The 27,522-nt window shown below is 35.2% G+C and overlaps 1 protein-coding gene across 5 annotated transcripts in view; it reads left to right on the forward strand.

The window, feature by feature from the left end:
• Positions 1-27,522, forward strand: part of HIVEP1 (HIVEP zinc finger 1) — a 143,202-nt gene that overhangs the window by 66,279 nt on the left and 49,401 nt on the right. For 4 of the 5 annotated variants that reach the window (XM_060023636.1, XM_060023634.1, XM_060023633.1 and 1 more), the window contains 2 exons: positions 6,756-6,809; positions 7,491-7,550. In XM_060023636.1, the coding sequence (XP_059879619.1) occupies positions 6,756-6,809; positions 7,491-7,550 (114 nt within the window). The remainder of the gene's footprint in view (positions 1-6,755; positions 6,810-7,490; positions 7,551-27,522) is intronic. The other variant, XM_060023637.1, reaches the window with a different exon arrangement.

Below are 27,522 nucleotides of genomic sequence, written 5' to 3' on the forward strand. Positions count from 1 at the left end.
GAATAGTTATATTTTTGCTTCCACCTACCCTGTGGTATGGTTTTAGCAACCAGTTATGTAAGACGGTAGCTCTCAAATCCTGTGTGCTTAGATCTGTTGTCTCCGGATTTACGCTGCAGACCGCTGGGAGTGCCCGACTCTGTCTTGTTTTCTGCGTCTTTGCCTCCCCATCCGCCTCATGCTTCCCTCCCTGAATTTCCTCCTCCTCTAGACAAGATCTCTCCTTTTCTTCTCTGCGTATTCAGCGCATGTATTATTTCTTCCATGAAGGTGTTGCAGGACCAGTCTTCCTATTTCCAAGACAAACACATTCACACCCTTCAGTGTTCCCCTAGGACCCCACAGACTTAGTCACCCAGTTACTGCGTGTAGAGGGATTGCTCATTTACTTCTATAAGTTCCTACCTGTAAGATTAGTCATCTTTGTGTATCCCTAGGGCTAGCCCACAGGAGCTAATAAATATATTCTGAACTGAATGAACCATTCACTATATTAATGTTTTTATGTTTTAGAAACTACCCAGAGTCTTTCATATGATCTGGAAATTTGGAATTTAGAACCTATAGCCAGCCGACATATTTTAAAAAAATAATTTGATCGCATATTTTTAGGGTTTTTAGTTTTTATTAAATTTAAATAATATTTATTTTTATATTAAAATATTTATTATAGATAATTGAGTAATTGAAGAAAATAGAAATAACATTAAAACTGTTAATGTTCTACCCTCAGATAATCATTACATTTGAGCCTATTTCTTTATAGATCTGTGTGTGTGTACATCTATGTGGCACAAAATGTTTTTACGTAATACACTTTGAGCATTGTTTTCTATCAGTAAGTATTTTTAAAACATTTTTAATGGCTAAATAATATTCTGTTGTATGGAAGTACCATAGTTCTTTAACTAGTCCTTTATTGTTTTACATGTAAAATTGTCCACAAGTAATTGTTAATTTAACATAAATGCTACCGTAAATACGGCAATAGCAATTCCTTTATTGAACAAATATGTGTTGAGGCTCTAGTGATCTAAGCACGTGTGTACTCTGTTGAATAAGATACAGTTTTAATGAAGAAAGCGGGTGAGCATGCAGGCTCTCGGAATATCCCGTGATGAATGCTGCTCTGGGCCTTAGAACACTGTGCTGGGGGCGCAGACCAGGGCCTGGGGGAAGGGCCAGGGAAGGCTTCCGAAAGGAAGTGATAGGTTATTGGCTAATTTCTCTGTTTTAGGGTGTTTATTAGAATACCACTTCGTTAATATGATGAAGCATATCCTTTTTTATTTATCGTGGAGGGTTTTTTTGTTTTGTTTTTGTTTACACTAGAGATAGGTGTTTTAATCAAGGACATGTTGGACATTATTTAAATTGCCTTCCCCCCACCCCCGTCCTGTCCTGTTACAAATGATAATAACATGCTTCCTAATACTGAAATGTCCTTGCATGCTTACTGTGCACCCTCCTGGGACGTGGCTTTCTGACTGTGGAAAGTACTTCTGGACGTGGGTTGCTACATCCATATTCATTTGTGAGCCTTGCATGGAGTGTTGATTCTTCTGCCCCTGCAGTCACATTTTGATATCAGGGTTACAGCAGCTTTTAAAAATGGTTTAGAACACCTTTTGTGTTAGCTTGTACTCTGGGATAGTTTAGGAAATGCTTTATTCTTCAGAATTGGTAAGAATTTGATAATAAAACCATCTTGGCCTTTAACCTCTAAAAAAGTAATTCTGTGTTGTTCTCTGGTAACTTTCTCAGTCATCCCTCGTTATTCTAGTTGAGTTTTTCTCTTTCTGGATCAAGTTGAGTAATTTTATTTTTTTTCTAGAATTTTTACTAGTAAATCACAGTTTTCAAATTCATGAGTGCCGAGTTGAGTCTCTCTCTCTCTTTTTTTTTTTTACTTATTTCAAGCAATATTTTTCAGTTTGAAATATTACTAGTCTAGACTGTCATTTTCGGCATTATTGTAGAGTCTGCCTCCCTGAAAGACATAGGTCTAGAGATAGGAAAGATGTGTAACTGACAGGTTAAAACGTGTTACTTATAAAGGTAGGTTTCCTTAGCTGATTTAGTAGTGAACATTGGGATCATCATTTAGACGACCATGCATACGTGGTTATGGGTATTGGATGCATTTTTAACATTACGTCATTGTCATATGTTTAGTCTTATTGAAACAGCTCTAGCAGTTACCAGTGAGAACAGGGGGCTCGCACTGACGTGTGATGAGGGACATGGGAGTTAGGTTTATTCAGTAGTAAAAATAGTGCAGTCACATATGGTGATCTTTTTTCAATCAGATGGTATCTCTTCAGCCTTTTACAGTTCCTTAGGATCTACTTCGTAAAATTTACTGTTAGTGTTTCCACTTTATGTTTTTAGGGCTCAGTGAAGAAGGAGAGCCTCTAGGTGTCAGAGCAGAAGTTATGGGTGCCTGTCAGAACAGCAGGAGAGAAACATGAGCTACTAGAATTAGGGGAGAGATCATTTTACTCCTTGATAATCTAATGGAGTGATAAATAGTTGATTCAGGTGCTTTCAGTGCACTGATGCAATTTCCCAAATGTAGGAATCATTTATAACATTAAGGAAGATAAAACGCCAGGCTCTTACGTGAAACCACCTAATGCCAGTTTCAGTTTGTGTGCAGATACGCCTTTTTCCCTTTTTCAGAGTGTACCCTTGCTTCTGTGTGTCACTTGGCAGGTTATCGTCAGCATTTTTAAGGCCAGTAAATCACTCAGTCTGCCTTACTGTCGTTGTTACTAATGATCACCAGATACATAGCTGTGGAAAGACGGATCCTACACGCAGGGGTGGTGGCACAGAGAAGGAAGCAATGGCTCTGAGGAGGGTGTCAGAGCAGGTTTCCTAGAGGAGGTGACATCCTGAAGGGATGGGGTGGGAGGGCAGCTAGCTGGAAGAGTCTCAGGGACCTGAGGGAGCCTGCGCCAGGGGTGTGGCTGGAGCTGCAGAGGAGGGAGTGGGATGACAGACAACTGTGTTCGCTGCACAGGGAATCAGGCTTTATATTTACCGTCAAATTGATGTTAAAATGCTTGTTTAAGAGGTAGAATAATCCGTAAGGTCCTCCAGGGGAGCCATTCTTTTAGCTTTATATTTCTGGTTCTTCCTTTTGTACCTGACACCAGGCAGACATTCAGTGCAATATAAAACCCTCAGCAGTTGTTGAACCAAATCCTAACAATTTAATGAGTCGGTCCCCAAAGCTATGATGTATGTACTGAGTCGCAGGGCTCTTGAGGAGTGGTGTCGAGGATCTGAGACGGTACAGGAGGCCCATCGCCCCCACTTCACCGCAGGGTGAAAAGGGTCAGAGACAGGCACTTGCTGTGAGCTCTCATTTGAAGATTGCTTTAGTTTTCCAAATGATTTGTTTTTAATTATCTAGTCTTCTTCCCAGAACCCCAAAAGAACGGTGGTTTCCTAAGGGCTCCAGGACTTTTTTTTTTTTTTTGGCTCAGTGGTTTCAGATTATGCTCCACAAATCAACATTTTTTTCTTTATTTACAGTTATTTACCTATGATGAAAACAAAATGTTTTGCATTGTTTTCTTGTACAAACAAAAGTTTTAAGATATGTAAGGCATTAAACAAGATTGTTCATAGCCTTTACCGTTAACAAATAGTTTCTGTGCTTTACCAGAGAAGAAAAACTGTAAGAAGGTGTACATTTTTAATAGTTGCAGAACCAAAATCTAACCTACACTGTCAGTACCCTTCCTCTCAGCCTGCCACTCTTTCAGCCATGGGCCCTTCTGGATCTTAGGGACAATTATGGATCCATTCATGTGTTGCTGGGATCTTTTCCAGGTAACAACTCCACGTGTATTTAGTAAAAACTGAATTAATTAGAATTACATCTTAATTTAAATACGGTAAGCACTCATTACAGTAAGAATATGTTATTTATTTTAGATTTACCACTGGTGTGAATGTCAATTTTGCATATATATCTGTTTTTATTTTTAAGCAACAGAGAAACGACTGTTTATTTCTGAATGTGCAGTCTTTGTGAAATTATTACCTCAGGTAACAGTGACACTGGGGAGGGCATGATGGAAGATGTCTCAGAATCTGAGATCCCATTATAAACCACACGCACCCCCCTGCCAATCAGGGCTTACAATGAGATATGTCCTGGCTGGGAAGTGTTGCCCTTGGTTGAGGACTGCTCTTTCTATCAGTGAGTTTCAAGCTGCAGGTTTGCTCCAGCAGTGGGTTGTGAAATCAGTGTATTTGAGCAAGGCAGCATTTTCCATTTTTACTAGGAAAGGATAGAAATTAGAGTGTGGGTAAGTTGGTTTCTGAATTATGTATATACATAATAAAGATACACATGTGTAATTGGTTGGAATGTAAAAATATCTTTCTTACTCTGGGTCATAGTGAAAAAAATGATAAATGTTGCTTTTAAATACTAGTGAATTGCCTTGTCTGAACCAATAAAGAGCATATAATAAATGAGAACTTTCTCTGTAGTTTTGGAGAGTGTCTTTAAAACATCATCTTTTATCAGGAGAATTATAAAACATAGGTTAACTATAAACAGGACTTTCTCTAAAAATTGAGGCAAAATCTTATAATGGCTATTATAAGCTCTCTCATTGAAGACTGTATTTACCTATTGAACTGGAGCTCCAGGTAAAGGCATTTAAGTAGATGCCTATACCTAACACACTAGATATCCTAAATCTACTGATTTATACACAAATGTAAATTGAGGTCATTTTTGCAAGAATTTGTTATGTTAAAGTACAAATAGAAGGTGGCCAAACCTCAATATACTAAATAGAAGCTATTCTTTAAATATTATGTCAAGTCATGAGTTTTTGCTGCCTTGAGCCCCAGTTGGTTCTATTACTAAGAAGTCGTTTTATTGTATAATGCCAAATTTTGTGTGCATAAACTCTTAAACAGTCATTACTACTATGAATATACATAATATATATGTATATATTATTTATGGTTCTCAAGTTTGGACAAACAGCTGGCAGAGAAATAATAGCGCTTTTCATTTTTATGTTTCTCAAAGACTGTATATTTAATATTTATTTACATTTTGAATGTCTCCAATGTACTTAGTACATTTTATTTTTTGAAAAAGTGGGCCTTGTCTTTTTGTTACTTGTGTTAATCCAGGTTTCACCCATACGTTTGGAATTCTCCTTTTGAAGTAAAAGTACTGCTAAGCGCAGGATCTACTTTCTGCATTTAATAAGGGTTTGTGTTTTTTTTTTTCAGTACTGTTTCCAATTTCACTCATCATTTCAGGAGAAATAACTAAAGTTTGTAAATGAGAAGAAATTGTATTATTTCCAAAGATAGTCTCTTCTCCCCTCAAATCTTATCCTGGGTCTGGTAATTAGCAGGAAGCAAATAGGACATTGCTGTGGGGAGTGCATTTGTCAGGATGAAGATTTAGTTACGATTAACCATTGCTTGTTTCCTTTATTCTGATGCTCCCCCCCGCCGCTGCCCTGATATGGCAGGATGGATGGATCAACATGCAATTGAAAGAAGTTTGATCAGTAAATCGAAGGTTCTGTGGATTTCTGGCTTTTCTGGAAAGGCTGATGGGGAAAAGGCAGATAGAACCAGAACTTGAAGGGCATATGGTGGGATCTGTGCCCTATTTAGTTGGGGAAGGATGCCATTTTGGAGGCTGCATCTTCCATGGCCAGTAGAGGGCATTTGGGGAGCTGCTGGTGGATGCTGGGAGGCATGAATGGCTGACATACCAATATTTTGAAAGCGTTTAAACTGTACGCCAAGGGACTATCTAAAATGTTGCATAATTATGGTTACTGTATTCATTTCAGTACAAAATAGTACCCTAGGAATTTTGTTACTTTTACCATTATAATTAGCACTTAGACCACTGTATTAAATTTGGAATTGGTTGCTGTCATAAATCATCAAATATATATCTCCTTATAAAATTTAAATTAATTGTTACCAAAGTAGAACATGTGCTTATTTACAAAATCTAATTGTGCTCAAAGCTCACATGGGAGACCTACAGGCTCTGGGCCCATGTGCCTCCCTCTCCCAACCACTCCTGAGGCAGCCATCCCAGCTCTTCGTTAGTTATTGCTTCTTTCAAAACTGTGTGCATATATAGCACTTCTGTAGTCATTAGTTTTATCTGGTATCTCTTTAATGCAGTATTCCACCCTCACACTTCATTGATAACTATTCTGTAATCAAGGGTTGGCAAAAGTGATGGGTATTGTGTTGCTGCTCTTCAGCCCATCATTTCCTTTATTTTTCCATCCTTTCTTTTATCTCTTCCGTGTTTGGCTTAGGTCTGAGGCTATCTATGAACTTTGCTTAGACTTGTTTCTAAGCCAGTAGGCATTTGCTGTATCTCTCTAATAAAATCTGTGTGTCTTCATAAAGAAAGTATTATGTTTACATACTTTTATTACTCAGCTAAACATTTTTAAACTATGGTTCAGTATTTAAAATGCACTAATTACTTGCATTGTGGAAACAATTGGAAGTAGTCCCTGTGACTAAGACATAAAATTATAAGTATAATTTTTAAAAGGACTTTATTATTACTTTAACAGTTTACACATATTTGTTTCATAAATAATTCATTCAACAAATATTTATTACTATGCGTCAGGTACTGTTCATAAGTAATAATATTTGTTTTACTGTATTCTTATTTGTGTATGATGAATTGACTTATAATTTTTTGTTGCTGTTTTTCTTAGACAAAATTGAAGAAGCACAAAAAGAACTCAATGGGGCAGAAGTGTCAAAAAAAGGTAAATTAAAATCAACCCCAGTATAGGCTTTATTCTTGCAGAGATTCCTGTATAAATATCTTATTATCGCAGCCTCTCTAAATGAATCAGTGTAAACATATCCCAAAGTTAAAAATCACCTTAAACTGATTGATACCTAAAAGTCTATGGACTTTGCTTTGTGAGATGTTTTAACTGCATAGCATATTCTGTAACTGTTTCCCACATGTTACTATTTTGCTGGTGGGAATATGAAAGATGGTTGCAGCTTTTCTGAAAGTCCTGTTTGCGAGACTGTCCCATAGCAATCAAGTCACCAGTATAATGAGTACTGATGGTACTGTGTTCCCATATGTGTGTGCATATGTGTGTTCACGTGGTGCAGTATTCTTTGTGAAATGACAAAAACCTAAGACAACTAAAATAACCCAAATGTTAGTCATTGCCGGGAATAATTGCATCAATTGTAGTACCTTCATATTTTGGGATGTTATGCAGCTTTTAAAAAAATGTTAATTATTTCAGTTGACTGTGGTGATTTGTTGCAATGGTGAGAGAAGGGGCAGAGGAAGGTGATTAACCTTTATTTATCTGGATTTTGTTCTTTCACTAGTTATAATGGGTAAATTTTGTGTAAAGAATAAAAAGCTTAAAAGCAAACATCGGTTTTCATCACAGAAAGCATACTGATTATTTTCCCAGGTAATACGAAAAAACGCTTTCGATGTACAACAGCCTGTGGGAGGGGAGGAAGAAAGGAAGGTGGGTAGAGTTCCAACACTCTCTGTTAATGCGTAGAATTGAATAGAAGGATCTATGGTTCTCTTTATGGCATTTAGATTTCATGATTTTTTATTGCTTTATCCTTGTTGTATCTTCTAATTACAGTGGGATATTTTGGCAGAGTAATTTAGCTACGTTGGATTCCAATGGAAAGTCATTTTTTTAAATCTAGTTAGCTTCCTAACTAGGTATCATTAGTGGAAATAATTTCCGGTTGTCCAGCTTCTCTATCCCTTGGACCAGCCTGCGAAGTCTCCAGGGTTGTTTGGGGTTTGTCTGAGTAGTGACTCTGTGATGCGCGGACACCTTAAAGTGTCTTCCTTCTTTTTTCTCTCCCCTCACCCACCATGGGATCTCTGGGAGGCCCGTATCAAATATGACCCTTTAATGACACTCTTGCAGAAACACAAGTCTAAGAAGAGCAGAGAAGTCACCACAGCCACACCGTTCCTTTGAAAGGTTGACTGAATATCCCTTCCCACATTGCTGAAATCATGAAGCGTTTGAGACACTCAGGCTATAAGAACCTAACAATTTAAAGTTCTTTGTCATGGTCAATCTTTTCCACATCTACTGATGGTTTAGAGCTGCTTCAGTTAGGGAAATAAATCTGTTCTTGTCTTCCTTTTCCCCCTCTTTCCTACCCCTGTGGCAAAGAGCTTTAAAAACCATGAACTAAATGTCTGATAGGAAGGGGGAAATGAAACAGAGGTTCTAGAAAAAGAAATTGGATAATGAAGTTGAAAATAGTCCAGTGGGCTGCATTTGGCAGGCTACACTTATTTAAGACCCAGGATGAATACCAAGTGAGCATTGTTGTGTGCAATTCACTGCCTAGAATTTCTACTCAGCTTTCAGTTTTACATACGCATTCTGGGCAAATTAAAAATAAAATAGTTTTCCTCCAAAATATAATTGAGGAGTAACATCAGTTTGTCTTTAACAACATGAGATAAAATTTTTGAGTAATAAACGTCTTGAGATTTCTCAGGTCTTTGCTTGCTAAGCTGTCTGTTTGGTGAAAGGAAATTCATTTATTCTTTCGAAGAATATACTTTAAAAATTTAGAGTTATTTATTTTTATTGATTCAGATAAGTCATATCGAATAGCCCACTTTTTCACTGTTTTTTCCAACATGCGTTTGGTTATTTCCCCTGACATTTTAACTTTTTCTACATCTGCCTTTTTTTCTACATTGCTCATGTTTCTAAGGCTTCATCTCCATTGAAGATGCTGTGGTCCTTAACCTATTCAAGGTTCTTCCCGCTCCCCTTCTTTTTTTAACCATTAGGACAAGTAACTAATTTATCTTCAGAAGCATTTAGCGTACCGGTAGGCTCTTAAGGAAAACAAACCTTGCTTATTGGTAGATTAAAAAAGATATCTTTCCTGTTTTCTAACATTTTAAGGAAGGATTCATCTGTTTAGTATAATACGGTGGCAAAGAAACTGACTTGGCTCATTATACACCAATAGGATAATGAAGTGCACTAAATTATGGTAATATTTTTTTTTATTCTTTCTCTCCGCTTATGAATGAAAGTCAGATGACTAGAATGTGATTTACTTTGATTTTAACCAATTTGGGGATAAATATAGCATGCAACATTCACACAGTTCTCTATAATGTCCTTATTTGCTTCCTTACAGCACTATTTACTTGGTCTAAACATCCACTGTGCTTGACACTATTTCTAAAATTATTGCACGAGATTTAAATAAAATAAATAGTGAATGTCACAGATGTAGTGATGAATATGTATGAAATAAACTGGGAAGAAATAAATAGATCAGTTAGGAAAGCTTTTATATGCTGTCTCATGAATAAACTTTAATTTTAATACTTTGTTTTAAATTTTTATCACACAATATTTGATACATAAAATAATATATATTATTACATATGTAATATATATTATCACATATATCATATATTATTACATATATAATGTGTAATATTATATATTATCACGTACACTTAATACATAACACTTAGTATATGTAATATGCATTATTATAAATCATAAGAATAACATGGTAATCTTTGATTCCAAAACCCAATTTAAGAACTGGCACATTGCTAATATGTACTGTTGTATCAGCCTACATGCTAGTCTCCATTTCATCCCACTATCTGCTTGGTAGAGATATTTAAGTGTTCTTAAGTTTGCATCATCATTTTAGTGCTTCTTAAAAATAATTGTGTATTCTCAAACAATATCCTTTTTGGTTTTGTCTGAGTTTGAGCTTTAAAAATAAAATTATATTATTTGCAGTTGGAAAAATTTCATTATTTTTTATGGCTTAGTGGTATTCCATTCTGTGTGTATGTATTCCACATCTTCTTTATCCATTCATCTGTTGATGGACACATACCTTGGTAATTGTAAATGATGATGCTATGAACATCGGGGTACATGTATCTTTTCAAATTAGTGTTTTTGGTTTTTTGGATATATACCCAGGAGTGGAATTGCTGGGTCATATGGTAGTTCTATTTTCAGCTTTTTGAGAAACCTCTGTATTGTTTTCCACAGTGGCTGCACCATTTTACATTCCCACAACAGTGTACAAGGGTTCCCCTTTTTCCACATCTTCACCAATATTTGTTATTTGTGTTCTTTTTGATGATAGCCATCCTGATGGGTGTGAAGTGATACCTCATTGTGGTTTTGATTTGCATTTCCCTGATGATTAGTGATGTTTTCACGTGCCTGTTGGCCATCTGCATTTCCTCTTTGGGAAAATGTCTATTCAGTTCTTCTGCCCCAGTTTTTAATCAGGTTTTTTTTTTTTTTTTTGATGTTGAGTTGTATGAGCTGTTTATGTATGCTGGATATTAATCCCTTATAGGTCACATCATTTGCAAATATTTTCTCCCATTCAGTTGGTTGTCTTTTCATTTTGTTGATGGTTTCCTTTGCTATGCAAAAGCTGTTAAGTTTAATTAGGTCCCATTTGCTTATTTTTACTTTTATTTCCTTTACTTTAGGAGATGGATCCAAAAAAAATACCGCTGTGATTTATGAAAAAAAGTGTTTTGCCTGTGTTTTCCTCTAGGAGTTTTGTAGTATCCAGTCTTACATTTAGGTCTTTAATCCATTCTGGGTTTATTTTTGTATATGGTATTAGAGAATGTTCTAATTTCACTCTTTTACATGTAGCTGTCCAGTTTTCTCAGCACCACTTATTGAAGAGACTGTCTTTTCTCCAGTGTATATTCTTGACTCCTTTGTCATAGATTAATTGATCAAGTCAATGTATTTAATAATATGAGATTATTCGAGTTTTCTTTTTTCTCTTCAATCAGATATTCTTCTTATAATTTATCCATTTTATTAACCATTCACATTTATTGGCAAAACGTCATTCATGGTATTCTCTTACTCTCTCTCATTGCTGCTGGACCTGTAGTTGTGTCTCCATTTTCTCACTGTTAATATTGTTCATTTGTGCCTTTTCTCTCTGTCTTGATTAGTCTTGCCAGAGGTTTGTCTGCTTCACTCCCCTTTTATTGTACCAACTTCTGAGTTTCTTGATATTTTCTTGTATCATACTTTCCCATTTCATTACATTTTTCTCTTTATTTTTTCCTCTTTTTTGAGCTTATTCTGTTATGAAATTTCTTAAGTTGGAAACTGGGCTTATTCATTTTTAAGTCTATTCTTTCCTGTTAGAATCATTTAAAGCTATTGATTTCCTTGTAGGCCTTGCTTTAGCTGTATTAAATATGACTTCATGTTCGCTGCTTTCATTAATTTCTGTGCTGGTTTCTTTTTTCCCTCTCTTGATAGAATTTTTTTCCCTTGGGGATGGTTGGGGATTTTATTTTTTTGTTAGTGATTTCTGACTTAATTGCATTGTTATGTTAATTGATTTTTAAAACCAGTTTGTATTTCTAAAATAATTTACTCTCTGTTTCTGAATACAGTATAGTCAAAAGTTTCAGGGAATGTTCTATAAAAATGCTCCTAGAATTTATGTTAGAAATTCAGAATTCAGCATTTTACAGATAAATTCACCATTTTACAAAGATGGAAAGCTGAAGTTGAAAACTGTTAAATAACCTTATCCCAGGGACTGCAACCAGAAAGTGGCATGAGGACTTTTCTAGTCTGTGTTATTCTAATATTATTCTGCATCATAACTGGATGAGAGCTGTATTCTAGTGATAGTTGAATCTGTAGTACAGTTAGTCCTGTTCTAAATTAAGCCGTTGAATAAGGAGATCACCTTTTAAAAGAATATTGTAATGATTCAGGAAAAAATAGGAGTCAAACAGTGGGTATAGGAAAAGGTGGAGATTTTAGGTCAGCTTGCACTGGGATTTTTTCATATTATTCTGTCTCAAACAGCAAAATCCTGAAATCACCACCATAATACCTATAGTTTCCTTTTAGAAGCCATCACTCTGAAATTATATACTCTAGCCACCAGAAAATTTTTATTTAAAAGATAATTTCAGTTAATCATCTATTTTACCATGTATATGAGACTAATGGGTCCTAAGGATATAAGCAGTTTATGGCTTAAGAAATACATTAAGGAATCTATCCTGCTGAAATAACTCTGTGATATTCAGACCTGCTCCAAGGAGTCACTTGACAAGTAGGATTTTTGTTAACATAGGCATAATGAATGGCCTGGAATTACCCTCTTGTTATCTGGGGAAGCTTGAGGGAAGTTAGGTTCCTATGTAAAACTAGATTGAGTAATTCAGAAGTGAACGTGACAGCCTAATGAGCAAAAAACTAGATTGTGAACTCTAATTAGTGGGTAAATATGAAAGCCAGAGTTTGCTCACCTACTTTCCTAAATTTTTTTAAGCTCCTTATAATATGAATAAGTTTGCAAGGAGTGAAAAACACTCCCATTTTTTTTCTTTTTTAAATAGCACATGTGATATTAAAAAAAAAGAAATGAAGTTTCATTTGGAATAGTATTTTATGTTAATAAGGTTATGCTTTAATGCCAGTGACATTCTCTTCCTTAAGAATTCTGCTAAGAATACTTAAGAAAATACAAGAGCATGTTCCTATAATTAGGGATGATGAAGTCCTTCCTAAGTGAGACTAAACTTTAGGTGGCATACTGGAAAAGTTGGACTGATTTTTATTAAATTAAAATGAATAATGTTAAGATAAGATTAAATATAAGATAAGATTAAAATGTTTTAAAACAGCCTGAGAGAAAATATGTGCAATAAAACAAAACTTGGTTGGGTTACTTAAAATGTTATAAACTTGGAAAGGCATTAGCAATTTATAAAATGAAAGCTCACACGGATACAGTCAACGGAAGGGCTAGTGTAATATATTAGTGAGATGTCTGAACTATTGAATTTTTTAAAGGAACACAGTTTAATTATTTCAGTATTATAATAATGCTAGCTAGTTTATAAATTAATTACCAGGAAATAGTGTAATTAAATGAGCATTAATGGCTGTTTATTTTTTACTTTATTTTTATAACCTAACCAAAAGTATGATTAATCCCCAATATTTCTTATCTTCAATTGTGAGATGAATTCTGGTTAGTGGGAAAGACAGAGAGAGAGAGAGAGAGAGAGAGAGAGAGAGAAAGGGAGAGAGAGAGTAAGGGAGACAGAGAGAGAAAGTGTGTGTGTGTGTGTGTGTGTGTGTGTGTGTGTGTGTGTGTGTGGTTGTTTCCTTTTGGGTTTGTATCCTCTTACCCATTCTTTTATTTTTTTTTTTAAATACAACAGGTTCTTATTATCTATTTTATACATATTAGTGTATACATGTCCATCCCAATCTCCCAATTCAACCCACAGCTCCTCCCCCCTGCCACTTTCCCCCATTGGCATCTATACGTTTGTTCTCTACATCTGTGTCTCTATTTCTGCCTTGCACACCAGTTCATCTGTAACATTTTTGTAGATTCCACATATATGCGTTAATATACGATATTTGTTTTTCTCTTTCTGACTTACTTCACTCTGTATGACAGTCTGTAGGTCCATCCACGTCTCTACAAATGATCCAATTTTGTTCCTTTTTATGGCTGACTAATATTCCATTGTATATATGTGCCACATCTTCTTTATCCATTCGTCTGTCGATGGGCATTTAGGTTGCTTCCATGACCTGGCTATTGTAAATAGTGCTGCAGTGAACACTGGGGATGCAGGTGTCTTTCTGAATTATGGTTTTCTCTGGTATATGCCCAGTAGTGGGATTGCTGGATCGTATGGTAATTCTATTTTTAGTTTTTTAAGGAACCTCCATACTGTTCTCCATGGTGGCTGTATCAATTTACATTCCCACCAACAGTGCAAGAGGGTTCCCTTTTCTTTACACCCTCTCCAGCATTTGTTGTTTGTAGATTTTTTGATGATGGCCATTCTGACCCGTGTAAGGTGATACCTCATTGTAGTTTTTATTGCATTTTTTTAATAATTAGTGATGTTGACCAGCTTTTCATGTGCCTCATGGACATCTGTATGCCTTCTTTGGAAAAATGTCTATTTAGGTCTTCTGCCCATTTTTGGATTGGGTTGTTTGTTTTTTTAATATTGAGCTGCATGAGTTGTTTATATAGTTTGGAGATTAATCCTTTGTCCATTGATTAGTTTGCAAATATTTTTTCCCATTCTGAGGGTTGTCTTTTTGTCTTGTTTGTACTTTCCTTTGCTGTGCAAAAGCTTTTAAGTTTCATTAGGTCCCATTTGTTTATTTTTGTTTTTATTTCCATTACTCTAGGAGGTGGGTCAAAAAAGATCTTGCTGTGACTTATGTCAAAGAGTGTTCTTCCTATGTTTTCCTCTAAGAGTTTTATAGTGTCCGGTCATACATTTAGGTTTTTAACCCATTTTGAGCTTATTTTTGTGCATGGTGTTAGGGAGTGTTCTAATTTCATTGTTTTACATGCAGCTGTCCAGTTTTCTCAGCACCACTTATTGAAGAGACTGGCTTTCCTCCATTGTATATCCTTGCCTCTTTTGTCATAGATTAGTTGACCATAGGTGCATGGGTTTATCTCTGGGCTTTCTATCCTGTACCATTGATCGATATTTCTGTTTTTGTGCCAGGACCATACTGTCTTGATTACTGTGGCTTTGTAGTATAGTCTGAAGTTAAGGAGTCTGATTCCTCCACCTCCTTTTTTTCCCCTCAAGACTGCTTTAGCTATTTGGGGTCTTTTGTGCCTCCATACAGATTTTAAGACTTTTTGTTCTAGTTCTGTAAAAAATGCCATTGGTAATTTGATAGGGATTGCATTGAATCTGTAGGTTGCTTTCAGTAGTATAGTCATTTTCACAATATTGATTCTTCCAATCCAAGAACATGGTATATCTCTCCATCTGTTTGTGTCATCTCTGATTTCTTTCATCAGTGTCTTATAGTTTTCTGAGTACAGGTCTTTTACCTCCTTAGGTAGGTTTATTCCTAGGTATTTTATTCTTTTTGTTGCAATGGTGAATGGGATTGTTTCCTTAATTTCTCTTTCTGATCTTTCATTGTCAATGTATAGGAATGCAAAAGATTTCTGTGTATTAATTTTGTATTCTGCAACTTTACTAAATTCATTGATTAACTATAGTAGTTTTCTGGTGGCAACTTTAGGATTATCTATGTATAGTATCATGTCATCTGCAAACAGTGACAGTTTTACTTCTTCTTTTCCAATTTGTATTCCTTTTATGTCTTTTTCTTCTCTGATTGCCATGGCTAAAACTTCCAAAACTATGTTGAATAATAGTGGTGAGAGTGGACATCCTTGTCTTGTTCCTGATCTTAGAGGAAATGCTTTCATTTTTTCACCATTAAGCATGGTATTTCCTGTGGGTTTGTCGTATATGGCCTTTATTATGTTGAGGCAGGTTCCCTCTGTGCTCATTTTCTGGAGAGCTTTTATCATAAATGGGTGTTGAATTTTGTCAAAAGCTTTTTCTGCATCTATTGAGATGATCATATGGTTTTTATCCTTCAATTTGTTAATACGGTGTATCACATTGATTGATTTGCATATATTTAAGAATCCTTGCATCCCTGAGATAAATCCCACTTGATCATTGTGTATGATCCTTTTGCTGTGTTGTTGGATTCTGTTTGCTAGTATTTTGTTGAGGATTTTTACATCTATATTCATCAGTTATATTGGTGTGTTATTTTCCTTTTTTGTAGTATCTTTGTGTTGTTTTGGTATCAGGGTGATGGTGGCCTTGTAGAATGAGTTTGGGAGTGTTGTTTCCTCTGCAGTTTTTTGGCAGAGTTTGGGAGGGATGGTTGTTAGCTCTTTCCTAAATGTTTGGTAGAATTGACCTGTGAAGCCATCTGGTCCTGGGCTTTTTATTGTTGGGAGATTTTTAATCACAGTTTCAATTTCATTACTTGTGATTGGCCCATTCATATTTTCTATTTCTTCCTGGTTTAGTCTTGGAAGAGTATACCTTTCTAAGAAAGTGTCCATTTCATCCAGGTTGTCCATTTTATTGGCATAGAGTTGCTTCTAGTAGTCTCTTATGATGCTTTGTATTTCTGCAGTGTCCATTGTCAATTCTTTTTCATTTCTGATTTTATTGATTTCAGTCCTCTCCCTGTTCTTCTTGATGAGTCTGGCTAAAGGTTTATCAATTTTGTTTATCTTCTCAAAGAACCAGCTTTTAGTTTTATTGATCTTTCCTATTGTTTTCTTTGTTTCTATTTCATTTATTTCTGCTCTGATCTTTATGATTTCTTTCCTTCTACTAACTTTGGGTTTTCTTTGTTCTTCTTCCTCTAGTTCCTTTAGGTGTAAGGTTAGATTGTTTATTTGAGATTTTTCTTGTTTCTTGAGGTAGGATTTTATTGCTAAAAACTTCCCTCTTAGAACTGCTTTTGCTGCATCCCATAGGTTTTGGATCATTGTGGTTTCATTGTCATTTTTCTCTAGGTATTTTTTGATATCCTCTTTGGTTTCTTAAGTGATCTCTTGGTTACTTAGTAACGTATTGTTTAGCCTCCATGTGTTTGTGTTTTTTACGTTTTTTTCCCTGCAATTTATTTCTAATCTCATAGCGTTGTGGTCGGAAAAGATGCTTGATGTGATTTCAATTTTCTTAAATTTACTGAGGCTTGATTTGTGACCCAAGATGTAATTTATCCTGGAGAATGTTCCATGGACACTTGAGAAGAAAGTGTAATCTGCCATTTTTGGATGGAATGTCCTAAAAATATCAATTAAATCTATCTGGTCTATTGTGTCATTTAAAGCTTGTGCTTCCTTATTAATTTTCTGTCTGGATGATTGGTGTAAGTGAGGTGTTAAAGTCCCCCACCCTTACTGTGTTACTGTTGATTTCCTCTTTTATAGCTGTTAGCAGTTGCCTTATGTATTGAGGTACTCCTGTGTTGGATACAGTCTATGCGTATAGATTTATAATTGTTATATCTTCTTCTTGGATTGATCCCTTGATCATTATGTAGTGTCCTTCCTTGTCTTGTAACATTCTTTATTTTAAAGTCTATTTTATCTGATATGAGTATTGCTACTCCAGCTTTCTTCTGATTTCCATTTGCATGGAGTATCTTTTTCCATCCCCTCACTTTCAGTCTGTATGTGTCCCTAAGTCTGAAGTGGGTCTCTTGTAGACAGCATATATATGGATCTTGTTTTTGTATCCATTCAGCGAGCCTGTGCCTTTTGGTTGGAGCAATTAATCCATTCACATTCAAGGTAATTATCAATATATATGTTCCTGTTACCATTTTCTTAATTGTTTTGGGTGTTTTTTTTTTTTTTTTGGTCCCTTTCTTCTCTTAGGTTTCCCACTTAGAGAAGTTCCTTTAGCATTTGTTGTAGAGCTGGTTTGGTGGTGCTGAATTCTCTTAGCTTTTGCTTGTCTGTAAAGCTTTTGATTTCTCCATCGAATCTGAATGAGATCCTTTGCGGGTGGAGTAATCTTGGTTGTAGGTTCTTCCCTTTCATCACTTTAAATATATTGTGCCACTCCCTTCTGGCTTGTAGAGTTTCTGCTGAGAAATCAGCTGTTAACCTTATGGGAGTTCCCTTGTATGTTATTTGTCATTTTTCCCTTGTTGCTTTTAATATTTTTTCTTTGTCTTTAATTTTTGTCAGTTTGATTACTGTGTGTCTCAGAGTGTTTCTCCTTGGGTGTATCCTGCCTGGGACTCTGTGCTTCCTGGACTTGGGTGGCTATTACCTTTCCCATGTTAGGGAAGTTTTTGACTATAATCTCTTCAAATATTTTCTCAGGTCCTTTCTCTCTGTCTTCTCCTTCTAGGACTCCTATAATGCAAATGTTGTTGCGTTTAATGTTGTCCCATAGGTCTCTTAGGCTGTCTTCATATCTTTTTATTCTTTTTTCTTTATTCTGTTTTGCCACAGTGAATTTCACCATTCTGTCTTCAAGGTCACTTATCCGTTCGTCTGCCTCAGTTATTCTGCTATTGATTCCCTCTAGTATATTTTTCATTTCAGTTTTTGTATTGTTCATCTCTGTTTGTTTGTTCTTTAATTCTTCTAGGTCTTTGTTCTTTAATTCTTCCAGGTCTTTGTTAAACATTTCTTGCATCTTCTTGATCTTTGCCTCCATTCTTTTTCCGAGGTCCTGGATCATCTTCACTATCGTTATTCTGAATTCTTTTTCTGGAAGGTTGCCTATCTGCACTAAATTTAGTTGTTTTTCTCGGTTTTTATCTTGTTCCTTCATCTGGTACATAGTCCTCTGCCTTTTCATTTTGTCTATCTTTCTGTGAATGTGGTTTTCATTCCACAGCCTACAGAATTCTAGTTCTTCTTGCTTCTGTTGGCTGCTCTCTTCTGGATGAGGCTATCTAAGAGGCTTGTGCAAGCTTCCTGATGGGAGGGACTGGTGGTCGGTAGAGCTCAATGGCTGTTTATTTTAAATAAATATATTTATAAATTCTACTTTTTAATATTAAATGCTCAAAAAATCATCATGTTTTCCTTGTAAAGTTGTTATTAGTTCATTCTTTTATTCAGTAATTTTTTATTATGCATCATCCGTTCTTTTTAGCCCTAGGAAATAGATAGGAAAGAAAAAGTCTGTACCTTAACGGAACCTGTTTAACTCAGCTCTTGCCCAAATTATCATAAAATCTGAATTGGTGGAATCAAAATTCATGAGGTTTTCTGTAGTCTGGCAGCAGTGCCTAACTAATTTCCCTTGGGAAAACAGGAACAGATTTTCTGTTTTTTAGAAAAAAAAGTCATCTCTTTTTTCTTCTCATGCTATATTACTTGGAATTTCAAATTTAAATATTCAGGTCTCCTGAAGTGTTCTTTTTTAGTGTAATAGGCAATGCTAATGGCTCACGTAACAGGAAAATTAGTATTATTTTAATTATTTGTGCCATGTATATGAGTTAAAGGTATCATATGTCAATGCTGTCAGTATTTCGAGATTTAAAAATACTAAATCCCAAGAGATCATTGCTTTGCAACTAGACTGGTGCCGGCTTTATGGAAGATGATCTGCATAATGATAAACAAAGCACCTTTTAGTACATTTATGTAAAATAAATGTCTGTAAGTATTCTGTTCACGGTTTTTAAATGCAAAACGTAAAACTTTGCTTCCTACAAATTATGAGAGGCAAAAACCCTCAGTATATTTCCTATGAATCTTACTGATTACACTCTATGGTGTAATCATTTATTAAATTAGAGGCTAAAATAGTTAGCAAGATTAACTGTTATAGAATTCATTGAAAGGCTTGCATTCTTTTACAGTTTCATAGCCTATTCTGTTGACTTCAAAATGCTATTGATTGTAAGATGCAACGTGATTTCATGCACCATTTAGGAATGGAAAAAGTCACTGCCAGTTAAGTCAGGACACAGCGCCTTTATAATTGATTGGAAGGTGCCCCAGGGTTTCAGGGAGATTAAAATGTTCAAAACACATTTGTTTAAGATTCTATAAAGTGTGTGTTTATGTCCACTGCTTCATTTTTTCACAAGAGAGATATGAAATAGTTCAGATTATGATATATGGATTTGAGCTGCTTTGAGGACAGCATCTCTCAGGACTGTGGAAACCAAAGAAATGGGTCTCATTCTGTTGGTTCACTTGGGGATTCATGGAAGAATGATAAGGAAAAAAGCCCAGATTATGTTTAATTTACCATCTTCACTTTCTTAGATAATTGACCTCATGCATATGCCTCTATTATTTTTTATATGAATCGTGTTGCAGACTGACTTAAAAGGATAATGTGTGTAATTGCTGTTGATTTATTTAAGCTTTTCTCCAGCTTTGCTTCTGTATCCTATGTATGGGGCAAAAGAAAGAAAAAAAAAGAGAGGCGGGTTCAGATGTTTATTGCCTCCATGGAGACTTGTTCTTTTTTCTCATGTTTAGTCAGATCAGAGAAAGCAGTACACATGTTGCGTGGAAGTCAGGGATATAATTCTGGGGAAGAAAGAATAGAAAATAAAAGCAATGGGAAGGCAGAATCAGTTGAAGATAGGTAAACGATTGTGTGAAATTCTAGAAAATAAATCTTAAAAGAATTGAAAGCAAACAGCTGTGGAAACAACAAAGTACCGTTTCACCCAAACAGGGCATTCTTTTGCTACTGTTTCAGTATTCAGAGTGTGTTTTGTTGGGCTATGCTATATATAAGAAGAATATCAAATTTTAAGGATGATAATTTAGAATTTTGCACTAACCACCAAGCATGGGATACAATAGTAGCTATTTCATTCAAGAAAAGATTTGGAAGAAGAAAATGAGACTCTCTTGATGAGTGAGAAAAGGCAGGAAGAGGACTGAAGAAAATTTAAATGAGAGCAAATGTATATAGTAACGTGTGCCTAGTTGGATGTTTAGCTAATGTGGAAAGGATTTGACAGATTGTATTGGAAGTACAGCTCTGCAAGGGAACCAAGAATGGGGGTGTTGCTATGGGTGTTTATTTCTTGAAGCCCACCACCTAGCATGAAGTTAGCCACTTAGTAACTGTTGACAAACCTCTTTAATGGCTTCCTGTGTCTCTTCAGTGTGAAGACAAGACAAAGCTCCCTAACACAGCCTATGAGATCTCATCCCTTAAGCTCTTCCCCTCACCGCTGCCACACAAGTGTCCTCATGAATGCTGTAGTTCAGTTTGCCCAATATCATATACTAGCACCTTCTATGGCTCCTAGTGCATACAGTAGGCATTTGGCAAATATTTATTAATAAATGAAGATGGATGGCTGGGTGGGTGGATGGAGGTGTGGTACGGATGGATTCCTTTACACAGCAGGCATGGCTTTTAAACAATATATACTTTTACTTTCTTCTGTTTTCGAAGTGTGTTTAAATCGATATATTTTATTTCTCCTGCTGTAATCTAGACTGCATATCTGAAGTAAATTGTTTGATTATATCAAATTATCTCCAAAATTTAATCTATATAATTTAATTGTATATAGCTGCAGTGATATATAAAGATCATTTCTGTATGTCTCTCTAACAAAAATAAAAGCTTCATTCTTTAGTCTTTAGTAGAGACTATGGACATCTAGTACAAATGAATCCTTTCTTTTGATTTTTCTGAACACTGAGATTAAGACTACTCTTGGTGTAGTTTATAATGTTTATATAACATTTTAGTTAACCTGGTGGGAAGTTGTGATGTTCTGAAGAATTGAGGAACTTTCTTAGAAAAATCACCAAGGTTTTTAGAATCTTTCTCAATGAAAACGAAGCAAAAGGATATGAATTTGTATTACTCTTTGGTCAGGGAAGTATGATTGTTATTTTGTAAACTTATTGTTTGAATCAAAGTCTGAATCAGCTTTCTACCAGGTAATCTTTTTAAACCTGCAGAAATATATCAGAATATTTGGTTTTTATTAGTGTCAGCTATCTTGTTGGCAACATTCACATTTTTATCTTTTGTTTCAACTCACTATTTTCATACAAACCATATTATAAGACATTAGAACAAGTTATAAAAATAGAAAATATACTTATTTTGTAACACCTCATCTCGATTGTTGTCAATTTTCTATTACCTTCTTTGCTAACTTGGCTAGAACATAGCCAAAGAGGACCTGTTTTGAAGTACAAGGTTGTTCTTACCATTTTTTCTGGGGTGCTCCTTAAAAGTCAGGTTGAAAGTGCTTATCAAAATGGCAAATAAGAAGGTTCAAATAACAAATGCTATAAGTATGCACTTGCTCTCCTTCTCTTAGTGGTATCTTTAAAAGACAGAGTTATGTCAAGTAAAAATTATATCATAGTATTGTTGGAGTGTAATGTTTATGGATATGATATGTATAACAATAATTCCACAGAAATAGGGAGAAAGAGACAGGAGGTATATAGTTGTAATGTTTCCATGTCTCACTGGAATTAAGTTAGATAAGTTAAAATGTAAGGTAAGCGCTGAAGCACTACAAAGGAAATAACTCAAAAAAATAGTGAAAAAAAATCATTGAAGAAATTAAAATGTTATATTAGAAAATACCACCTAATGTAACATAAAGCAGTAAAGCAGAAATGTAGGAACAAAAGAGATACAACATGTATTAAAAACAAAAAGTAACGTGGCAGAGGTAAATACAGCTATGTCAATAATAACATTACATGTGAATGGATTAAACAGTCCAGTCGAAAGGCAGAGATTGTCAGACTGGATAAAAAAACAAGATCCAGCTATATACTGTCTATGCTGAGACAAACTTTAGATTCAAAGACACAACTATCAATAGATTGAAAAAGACCAATAGATTGAAAGTAAAAGGATGGAAAAACCAGTAGATTGAAAATAAAAGGATGGAAAAAGATATGTCATGTAAATGGTAAGCTTAAGAAAGCTGAAATAGCTATACTAATATCAGACAAAAGAGACTTTAAATTTTAAAATGTTACTAGAGATAAACAGGGGCATTTTGTAATGATAAAAGTATCACTCCATCAGGAAGACACAACAGTTATAAACATAACAGAGCCCCAAAATATATGAGATAAAACTGACAGAAACGAAGGGAGAAATAGACAATTCAATAGGATAGTTGGAGACTTCAATACTCTACTTTCAATAATGGATGGAACAACTAGGCAGAAGGTCAACAAGGAAATAAAAGACTTGAACAACACAATAAACCAGCAGCCCTAACAGACATCCATAGAGCATTCCATCCAACATCAGCAGAGTACACATTCTTCCCCAGTGTACATGACACATTCTCTGGGATAGACCATAACCTAGGCCATAAAAATTTTTATCAGTAAGTTTAAGAGGAATGACATAATATAAAGTTTGTTTTCTGACCACAATGGAATGAAATTAGAAATCAGTAACAAAAATTGTACTTATCTGAAAATGTCCTTCTGATGCTATGGTAGTCAGTAGAGTAAAACTTTTATGTGCAGATGATTCAAAGATTTTCAAAACAAGTAGACTGAACATTGCTATGAAATTGATCAAAGGGATTCTACATTAGATTCTCTATCTACACATGAGGAAGCTAACACAGATAAAGCCCACTGGAAATACTTTCTTTGAAACAAAAATACAGCTTGCTTTAACAATTTTTTTAAAGACTACAATTGCTCCAAAAGAACATAGAGTTGTTCTAAAGCATTTCCTTAAGTAATGTAGCAAGAAGGGGATTATTTGGTTCTACACTCCAGAGAAATATATTTGGAACTCTCTCATCTCTCTTCTTTTGAGTAAGATAGAGTCAGAACATCTTAGCTGCTGAAACTTTTAGCAGAAAAATAAACTTGTGACCCAGTTTGGTTACCTTGGGTCTTAAGGATATACTACTGAAGAGATATAATTTTATTTTTCTACGTTGATTTAATATTCTTTATTTTAATGGTGTTCAGTTTATTTCAAATAATTATTCTTATTTTATATTCTAATACATGGAACATATTAGAATAATGTAAGCTCTTTTATAAACTAAGACATCAAACAAAATATATGTTTATGATTTTTTATTAGAAGAGTATTAAAATTTAGTTTCACTGAAGCTAAAATACACGTGTTAATCAGTATTATTCAGTATTCAGTTTGGTATTATAGAAAATGCGAAAATACTGGTTTACGTATTGTGTTCTAGTATCACAATTCAACCGATGATGATGATATAATGATAATAATGGTAATAATAATATCATCAACAATAGCAATGTTAATGAGCTTAAATTGAAGTTCTGGACACCACACCATGCTTTCTACATGTATTATCTCAAAAAACCCTCACAACCCTATGAGGTGCCATTATGTGCGTTTTACAAATGAAGAAGCACAGTGACAGAGCTTCCCTAAGGTCACATAGCTAGTAAGTGGTCAAGCCAGGACTTAAAACCAGGCTTTCTTCTGTCCAAAGTCCACCGGGGACATATTTGCGTAATGATGGTTTGGTGAAAGAACAAGCAGCAGTGATCACTGGGTACAAGAGAAGGATGGATCTAGGATAATTTCTGGCTTTGGAATGGCTGTGCCATGCACTGAGATTGGCCTGTAATGTTAAATCTGTTTTGATGTGTCAGGACTTAATTGATTCTGTTGGGTGGTTTTCCTTATGTTTAATATGAAAGTTTACTGTAACTTACTTGAAAGTTGAATGTTTGCAAAGGAAGAAGAGCATGTATATGTCTTCAGTAGGTGTATTGTTATTTTCTTCCTTAATTAGAGGCTTGTTCAAGCTTGTGCCTTCTTGGGTCGATTGCATTTATAACTTCTTATATTCTATATGTTATACAAGTATCCAAATATTTTAAGATGGAGGATAACCTTCTCTTATAATTTTAAATAGTTTTTTTCTGTTATGTCCTACCCTTTTTCATTTCTTTTTTAAAAATGTATTTTATTTATTTTATTATTATTTTTTTTTTATGGCCACACTGCGCGGCATATGGGATCTTAGTTCCCTGACCAGGGATCAAACCCACACCCCCTGCAGTGGAAGCACAGAATCTTAACCACTGGACCACCAGGGAAGTCCCCCTTTTTCCTTTCTGAGAACATTTATTATTGATTAGATTGATTTTTTAAATAAATATATTTATTTTATTTATTTTTGGCCACGTTGGGTCTTCATTTCTGCGCACGGGCTTTCTCTAGTGGTGAGCAGGGGCTACTCTTCATTGCGGTGCACAGGCTCCTCATTGCGGTGGCTTCTCTTATTGCGGAGCACGGGCTCTAGGCGTGCAGGCTTCGGTAGTTGTGGCACGTGGGCTCAGTAGTTGTGGCTCGCAGGCTCTAGAGCACAGGCTCAGTAGTTGTGGCGCACGGGCTTAGTTGCTCTGCGGCATGTGGGGTCTTCCTGGAGCAGGGCTCCAACCCACATCCCCCTACATTGGCAGGGGATTCTTAACCACTGCACCACCAGGGAAGCCCTGATTTTTTATTTAATTAAAATTTTCAAACATAGTTGTTACTTATTCTATTTAAAAATTTTTCAATTTGATTTATCTCTGATTTTATTTTTGTTTTTATTTTTTATTCCTACAGTCAAAATTCTTTCTCTGAAATTATATTGACTGCTTAAGAAATTTTCTTTTATATATAAAAAAGTTCTGCAGATTTATTTGCCTTTGAATGATTACTAACACAAATACTTGAGTACCTATTTTGTCTCTGCTAGGTTTTGGTCTATATTTTAAATTATTGTTAAATAAGCAGTTATTTGTTGGGTTCTTAATTTGCTAACTACCTGCTTTGGGGTTGAGTATTTCATTACACATTTATTTGTATGTGAACAATACCCGTGCATGATGAATTTAAAAATACAGAACTCCAGGTGACAGAGGTGTGCCATCTCTATACTCCGATCCCGTAGTGTTTTAATTTTTTTGAAACTTAACGAAATTTTTATTTTAACAAAGATTTTGTAATGTATAAAATTTAGTATGTCTTTATTCTCCTACATTTTCCTTTTCTGTTAAAACCTATATTCTTTTCCTGTTTCCTGATTTTTTTTTTTTTGCTACATCATAGCCTGTTAATGGTGAATTCAGATTCCCTCCCTCACCCCATAATTATGTTTCTATTTCTTATGAACAGTTCTTTAAAATGTATTCTGTTGCCTATTTGTTATGCTGTAAAAGTTTAATGTTGTATCTTGCATTGTATAAACCCTTGACTAAATGATTCTAGTTGTTACTTTGGAGGAGTTGATCTCAAATTCCACTTATATCCCATTCCTGCTTTTCTTTTCAGGGCTGAGGTTCTTGTTCAGAGTTGCTGCTATGTTCTGATTGTTTTGTAGTGTATTTCCCCCATTAGGAATATTGTCAAAGCTTTGAATCTATTTTGGTTAGTAAAACTAAACTTATTCTTCACTCAATGCTGCAAGAACACTGACCTTCCTCTCCATGTGCCTTTAGTGAAGCATGGTGATGCTCCGAGAGGCTGCTGTTGTGTCAGATGCTGGCTCCAAGCTTTTGGGGCTCTGCCTCCACAGCATTTGTTCCTTCCTCTCTTATGGGTGTGTCCATTTACTCTGCTTTTGACTTACATGCTATTATTATCATGTATTTGAATTCCACCTATATCTTTTATTACTTTTATGCAGTTGCTATTCATCTTCATTTTTCACACTCATTAATCACTTTGGGACTCATTTCGTCTTACATCTCTAGTTTCCCATGTGGGATAATTTTATTTTATATGAAGAATTGTCTTTAGTTTTCCATTAGTGCAGGTCTGTTGTGACATTTCAGATGACAAATTATTTCAAGTATCATTTATTAGAAAATGTCTATTTCTTTTTCATTCTTGAAAAAATACTTTTCCTGAGTACAGAAGCATAGGATTCTAGCTTGGCAGTTTATTTCCCTGAGTACATTGTTGCTGTTGAGTTGTCACGTGTGAGCCTAATTATTGCTTGTTTGAAGGTAATCTGTCTTTATAATTAAATTTTCTGTTACTGGTAAGACTTTTGGCCTCGTCTCTGACTTTTGCAGCTTCATAGTGATGTGCTGCATAGGTGTGATTTCTCTGTGTTTATCTTGCTTGTGGTTTATAGTACTCTCAAATCTGTAGATTCATGTGTTCCATTAGTTTTTGAAAATTTTTAGACCTTATCTCCTCAGATATTACTTCTGCCCAATTATTTATCTCCTCACCTTCTGAGATTTCATTTCCAGCCTTTGCAATTTATCCTCTTTGTTTTAGATCTAGCTCCTGAATTTTGCATTCCTTTGTCTCCTAGCATTGAGTTGGCCAAAAAGTTCGTTTGGGTTTTTCCATAATATGTTATGGAAAAACCCAAACGAACTTTTTGGCCAACCCAATACTTTATTCCGTGTTGTTTCTTTTGACTTCCGTCTCAGTTTCCTATTGTTTTCAGCTATTACGTTCTGAACTTAAATCCCTCCAGTGAGGTCTAAATTTGATTGTATTTTTTCAGTTCTGTAATTTATATTTGGCTTTTCAAATATGTTGTCTCTCTTTTCATACTTCTCAGTTCTCCTCTGGAATTTTCAGTATGCTTGTCCTTGAACAAAATAAGCACGTCTATTTTTAAGTCTCTATATTAATTCCAATATATTGAACCCCTGTCAATTTATTTGTAATGTTGGTTGTTTCATGTTGAATTCTCTTCTCAGGTGCCTGGTTATCTTTGAATATGAGTTAGACATTCTATCTGAAAAACTAATGAAATAGTTTGATGCCTAAGTTGATGATACCTTCCTCCAAAGAAGGTTTTAGTTTGCTCCTACCAGGTTCCTAGGAGGACTAGCCAATACAGTATCAACTTAATCAAGTTTGGGGTTTGTGGATTTTCTGGGTCCCTGAAAGTGAGTTACAGTTCATGCAAAGGTTGGTCTACATCAGTTCTCGCGTTCCTAGAACGAAGCCCTTCCAGATCTCGACTGGAAACGTAGGTTTTCATAGGGACTCCATGCATGGCCTGCCCTGGGTTCTGTCATTTATACCCTTCACTTCTTTAGATTGTCCAAAGAGCTGCTCAGCTTTTCATTGCTCCTTCTGGTTAAGCAAAACCTCTCTGA

This window comes from Delphinus delphis, chromosome 10 (genome assembly GCF_949987515.2).
Source record: "Delphinus delphis chromosome 10, mDelDel1.2, whole genome shotgun sequence".
NCBI classification, from domain to species: Eukaryota; Metazoa; Chordata; class Mammalia; order Artiodactyla; family Delphinidae; genus Delphinus; species Delphinus delphis.